Source organism: Cyphomyrmex costatus, unplaced genomic scaffold (assembly GCF_001594065.2).
Source record: "Cyphomyrmex costatus isolate MS0001 unplaced genomic scaffold, Ccosl1.0 scaffold266, whole genome shotgun sequence".
Lineage (NCBI taxonomy): Eukaryota > Metazoa > Arthropoda > Insecta > Hymenoptera > Formicidae > Cyphomyrmex > Cyphomyrmex costatus.
Window position 1 is genome coordinate 46,457 of NW_017276757.1, and position 5,924 is coordinate 52,380.

The window sequence follows — 5,924 nt, forward strand, 5'->3', positions numbered from 1 at the left end:
AATTATAATATGTATATACCATATATTAATTATAAATATATACCATATACATACAGAATTAATAAACAATTGCAGTAAATATTTATATATGTGTATATGCATATACATACTTTTCAAATTCAAGGCACATTCTTCCTCTTCCACTTTTCTTTGGACCTTTATTTAGTAATTTTTTTTGTATGCTTTTTCGAATGCTTTCATTTTATTTTCAATTTGCATGCTTGTAAATGTGCATCCGTATTTACACATTTCTTTATAAATGCATGCGTACATCATCTTTTTGGAAATAATTTTGCGCTTATCAAGCAGATTTTTATACTTTGGATACAAACTTAGTAGGCATTTAACCGCTTTACTGTTCCAGAGTACAGACTTTGAAGATAAATCAATATTATCGGGTAATTCGTCATCCTCATCAGCTGAAGTGTTATCGTGTTTATTTTTATTCTCAGCTGCAGTCTGAGAAATATTATTGTCGCAAAGCATTGCTATACATGTGATAAAATAAAAAGAAAACCAATCAGTTTTATTTTAATATAATACATATTACATATATGAAGCTGAAACTAGCATACAAAGCTGGTATAGAGTCCTTATAGGACACTAGATAAAAAATTTGTAACTTTTTTCGTAGGGAAAACTTCAAAATTTTTTACAACTTCACAGACATGCATATCTAATGAATGATAAGTAAATTACTTGAGTTTCCTCAGGTTTACAACAACGTAACAAAGAACAGTATACGAATTGAACGCACCAGTTTCAGCACCACAATACGTATTACTTTTTTATTATTTAATTTTAATAAGCATGCTAAGAATTATATTAAAAAATAGATAAACTCATACCACTCTTCATTACATATTGTTCTGAAAAATATACATTTTCTATATCTGCGAAGCAAATGTGAGAAAAATTGCATCTTGTTCTATTTTTTTGTTACACTCGTAACATATTAACTGAAATATAAATGTAAAAGGATTACTATACATATTTCATACATTTTACAAGATTAAGAAGAAAGCGATATTTTTATTCAAATTTATTATTATATTTTAGGTTATGCCAAATTATATTAACAACAATAATACAAAACCACATGGTATTTATACAGAATACACCCACCACCTCCGATTTCGATCAAATTAGGCTCATTCAACGCGTTTTTGTGTAAAACGAAAGAATTTTGAAGAAATAAGTGTCGCTCTGCTCTACGAACCGAGATATTTAACGTTAAAGTTGACGACTATTCTGGCCATTCTACAATGTGCTTTTTGTTTCCTGTTTCTTGCTTTCTGCTTCTTGTTTTCTTGTTTCTTGTGTTCTTGTCGCACGGAGCCGAGAAACACGTCATATACAATTTGTCTTTTCTGAATTGCCGAAGAAAAATGTTGCTTCACTTAGTCCAATCACAGAACAGTATTTAAAGTCCATTCTCATGTCACTACAATATTCTTATTGGTTAACGATGTTTAGACTAATTGTTACGTAGATAATCTGATTAATGTATGAACCATGATGTAAGGCAAGAGAGATCATTAGGTTAGGTACTTCTATTACTTCATAAATCTCGTCTCTAGTGTTGTACCACATGTATTTACTGATCAGTGTATTATTTATTGTGTAGGGTCACCCCTTAATCATTCAGCGGTATTATTATTTTATAGATTATGTAATTATTTTTACACATTGTTTTTTAATGCTTGTAAAATAAAGATGGATGAAGACTTGTTGACTATTTTAATTGGCATCCAATGTTGGAGTCTTATGCTAATGCTTTTGCTCACAAAAATGCAATCTAAAGAAAGAAGGATTAGGCGTTGGTGGGTGCGTCCAATTAATTATCCTCGAGAAACTCAGGGAATCTTTAAGAACTTGTTCAGAGAAATGCAAGTTACAGATCACGAAGAATTCTTCGATTATACACGCATGAATGTGCAGCAATTTTATTATATTTGTGATTTGGTGAGACCATATTTATCTAAGAGAAGCATCAGAACACCATTGTCTGTAGAGTTACGCATGGCCATCACTCTTGAGTAAGTACATTTTTTACTTCTGCATATTACTAATGTTAAGGTGTTTGTATCGCTGAGCATGTTACTTTTTAAAGAATTCTAGCACGAGGCACATCAATAAGATCTTCTTCATGGAATTATAGAATTGGACATTCTACTACACACAAAGTATTTAAAGAAACCTGCAAGGCTTTGTGGATAGCTCTTCAACCGATATATCTACAGGTTCCAACAAGAGAGTCTATGACCCAGATATCTGAAGATTTTTTAAATCGATGGCAATTTCCCAACTGTGTTGGAGCCATTGACGGCAAACACATATCAATACAGTGTCCTCCAAATACTGGCTCTCAGTTTTACAGTTCATACAAAAAAGATTTTCTATAATCCTTATGGCTGCTTGTGATGCTAAATACCGCTTCACGTGGGTGGATATTGGCGATTATGGTAAGTACCTGTATAACAATCACCAAGATACTAGTTTGCATTATATACACCTACGTAAACTTTCCTCTTCCACGTCTCTTACACTTACAGGATCTCAAAGTGATGGTGGTGTATGGGCAAACAGTGCTTTCGGCCAAGCTATTGATATAGGTGAAATTGATTTTCCTTTACCAAAAGAGATTCCTGGCAGTGATGTCATTCTCCCCTTCACTTTTGTCGCTGATGAAGCATTCCCACTTGGCACCCATATCATGCGTCCATATGCCAGAACTCACAGAACTTTTGGTAATGAAGAAAGAATATTCAATTATCGACTTAGTCGTGCTAGACGCGTCATCGAAAATACGTTTGGGATTATGACATCAAGGTGGCGTATACTGAGAAGGGATCTGTGCTGTGCACCAGAAATAGTAGAAGACATTGTCAAAGCAATTGTGTGCCTTCATAATTTTTTGATGATATCTGAAGATGATATAACATTATCGGACAGGACCTACTGCCCTGCACCTATGGTGGATAGAGAAGGAATAGATGGGTGTGTCATCGAAGGTGACTGGAGGAGAAGAGGAATTTACAGGGGACCGATCACTGATATCGGTCGACTTGGATCTAACAATCCTACTGTTAGAGCAGACGCTCAGAGGAATATTCTCAAAGATTACTTTTACTCGGACATTGGCCAGCTAAATTGGCAATGGGAACTAGCATTGAGATAATATTAATCCCCAATAATGATAGACTTATATATGTAATTCCATATCTTTACTGAATACTATTTTATATGTTCGATAATTTTACGGAGAGTATAGACAAAACGATTAATTGACAATAAATTGAATGAAACAGTATGGATAAGGTTTTTGCAAAAGTTATGAAAATACAGTATTTTGTGTATTTATTAATCTTTTTTATTTTTTGTTTACAAAATATAGTTTTAATATAAAAAAATAATAATTATTTAGATACTGAACATTACATTTTGGCATAAATACATTGCGTTTCTTAATAACTAATGTAACAGGAACACTTGTCCAAGGATAAACATTGTATAAAAAATTAAACAAGTTATCACTATAACTTAGAAATATTAACATGGTCTTATATATATGTAAGTGTATAGAAAATAAAATATATTATTAACAACTAAAGAAGTCATTACGTCTCGCGAAACAATGTAGCGACTAAAAATCACATATTTTTCTTATTATATTATGCAGATTAAAGATTTTATCATACAAGCATTCTTTAGAGAACATTAAAAAAATTATATATCTTTAATTATATATATATTTAACCTTCATAACAAAGCATAATTATATAAAAAAAATACTGTAGATCGCTATAAAAAAATTATAGATTTTAAATCTCTGATGTCATGTTATGTACTTATCCAAAATAGACATCCCATCTATATAACATTGTTATGGATTTTGTACTTGGAGTTTACTCTTAAAAAATAAAATATGTTATTAATAATCAAAACAGTCATATATTATATCTCGCAAAAAAATACGTTATAGTAACTTCAAAATCACATGTTTTTCTACTTATTATATGTTATGCAGGTTAAACGTTGTATTGTAAATACATATTAGAGTACAAAACAAAATAATATTTTTTACCTACGTAATAAAAACATAATTACATAAAAAGAAGTACTTTTTCGATGGCTAGAAAGAAATTATAGATTTTGAATTGTTTCCTCTGCTGTCATGTTGTGATATTTATCAATAATAGATAAACATTCCATGTAACATTGAATTTTGTATTTGGAGTTTACTCTTTTTAATGCATAAATTAATGCTTTCGCCATTGCTGCTTCCTCTCCATCGTCACTGATAGCTTGTGAGCGTTTTTCTGTTAAGTTATGCATAAGCTTGCTTATATTCTCAGTTGTATTGCATATCATTTTAGACAGCTGTTCTTGGTTTTTTTGAGATTCCTTCATCTTCCGAGTTGCAGATTGATCGGGTGGTGGGGAAATTAAATTTCTCTTTGCAGTAGCTAACGACCTTGATTGATTAAATGAAGTTGATGAAGATGCTGAAGCTGTTGATGTTTCTGACATTGATTTTTCTGTTGATGGAGTTGAAACATTTGAGCCATCACTAACAGTAATAATATCTGGATTCCACAGAGTGCTAAACGATTCAGATGATAACGGCACAGATGTTAATTGTGCAGACTTTGATGATGATGGAGATGATTGATTGATCATTGTATTTCTTCGTATAAAGTTGCTAGATGTATTACGATGGGCCACATGTGAAGCCAAAAAGAAAAGGGAGTCGTACAAGTACCATGTCTTACGTGGTCTTTTAGATGTGTCATTCCCTGTACCTGATGGCTCATACGTCATCATAAGACGATGTTCTCGAGTGAATTGATTGCGAAGAGTTTTCCATTGTCTTTGCACTGTATCAACTGTAAAGTAGAATGAACTAACCTCTTTAATCTAATCTAACCTATCTAAAATTATATGACTATCTAGTATCCATAAATAAGTAAGCATTATATGTATAAATTAGTTTATTATCTTAATTTTTATCTTAACATTAAAAAAAATTTGATTTATCTACCTGACATATTACAATTATTTGCGATAGACATCCATGTATCGGCAACAAACTTCTTGTCTTTATATTCTTTGCATTTTTTATCGTAAAGACAAGGATTTTGTCGCACAAAATTAGCTAACAATTCGCCAAAAACTTCATCTATCTGATTTTCTTCATTTTCTTTATCCGACATCCTATTTTTTTTATTATGTCGCACTTTGTACTTAACCTATGCCACCATATTGCATATGTACCACGCGATGTTTCATCGTTTTCTGTTTCCTGAGATAAAAGTTGACGAACTTTTGAAAAGACAAGAAACACGCGACAAGAAACACGATTGTCGGTAAAACAGTGCACAAAGAGGTAAAAAGGCAAGAGACAAAAAGCAAGAAGCAGGAAACAAAAAGCACATTGTAGAATGGCCAGGTTAGGAAATCTGTCATACCGACTATGTAGCACTGCTTTCTTCTTGCTCTGTGACCTTTTGCGCATGCGCTCGGTTACCTTTCGGCCCAACAGAGTGCACGAAATTTGAAATGAACACTGTAAAACAAATATATTGTTGTCAGACACGAAATTCTACACCTTTCCCTGTGTGTCAAAAACATTGAACTTTCCACGCGAAGTAACTTCTCCCCCCCCAACCCCCTACACAGGAGCACACGAATTCTACGATTGTACTGTCGGGGCAGACCTCTGTCCCCCTCCCTCTCCCCCCCCTGCTGAGGGGCGCACGACTTCTACGATCGTACTGTCGGGGCAGACCTCTGTCCACCTCCCCCTCCCCCCCTGCTGTAGGAATTTGGGCAAATTCGACGCAGCCGTGTATACAGCTACCACGGAGGTAAAGGAGAGAGCATAAGCCTGTATTATGGGCGAGGGGATTGAAGCCATGGCG

At 33.4% G+C, this 5,924-nt stretch overlaps 2 protein-coding genes across 2 annotated transcripts in view; one reads left to right on the forward strand and one right to left on the reverse strand.

The window, feature by feature from the left end:
• LOC108774613 (uncharacterized) overlaps window positions 1–486 on the reverse strand; it is a 5,680-nt gene extending 5,194 nt beyond the window's left edge. Inside the window, exon 1 of the mRNA XM_018540760.1 lies at window positions 320–486. Within this exon, the coding sequence (XP_018396262.1) occupies window positions 320–486 (167 nt within the window). The remainder of the gene's footprint in view (window positions 1–319) is intronic.
• Window positions 487–2,410: 1,924 nt separating this feature from the next.
• Window positions 2,411–3,181, forward strand: LOC108774615 (uncharacterized). The gene is made up of 2 exons (XM_018540762.1): window positions 2,411–2,465; window positions 2,556–3,181. The coding sequence occupies exons 1-2, from the start codon at window positions 2,411–2,413 to the stop codon at window positions 3,179–3,181; spliced, it is 681 nt and encodes a 226-aa protein (XP_018396264.1).
• The last annotated feature ends 2,743 nt before the right edge of the window (window positions 3,182–5,924 follow it).

Coding starts and splice junctions, on each gene's coding strand:
- LOC108774615 (XM_018540762.1), top strand. CDS start 2,411: ATGGCTGCTTGTGATGCTAAATACCGCTTCACGTGGGTGGATATTGGC. Junction 2,466..2,555: donor GGTGGATATTGGCGATTATG/GTAAGTACCTGT, acceptor TTACACTTACAG/GATCTCAAAGTGATGGTGGT.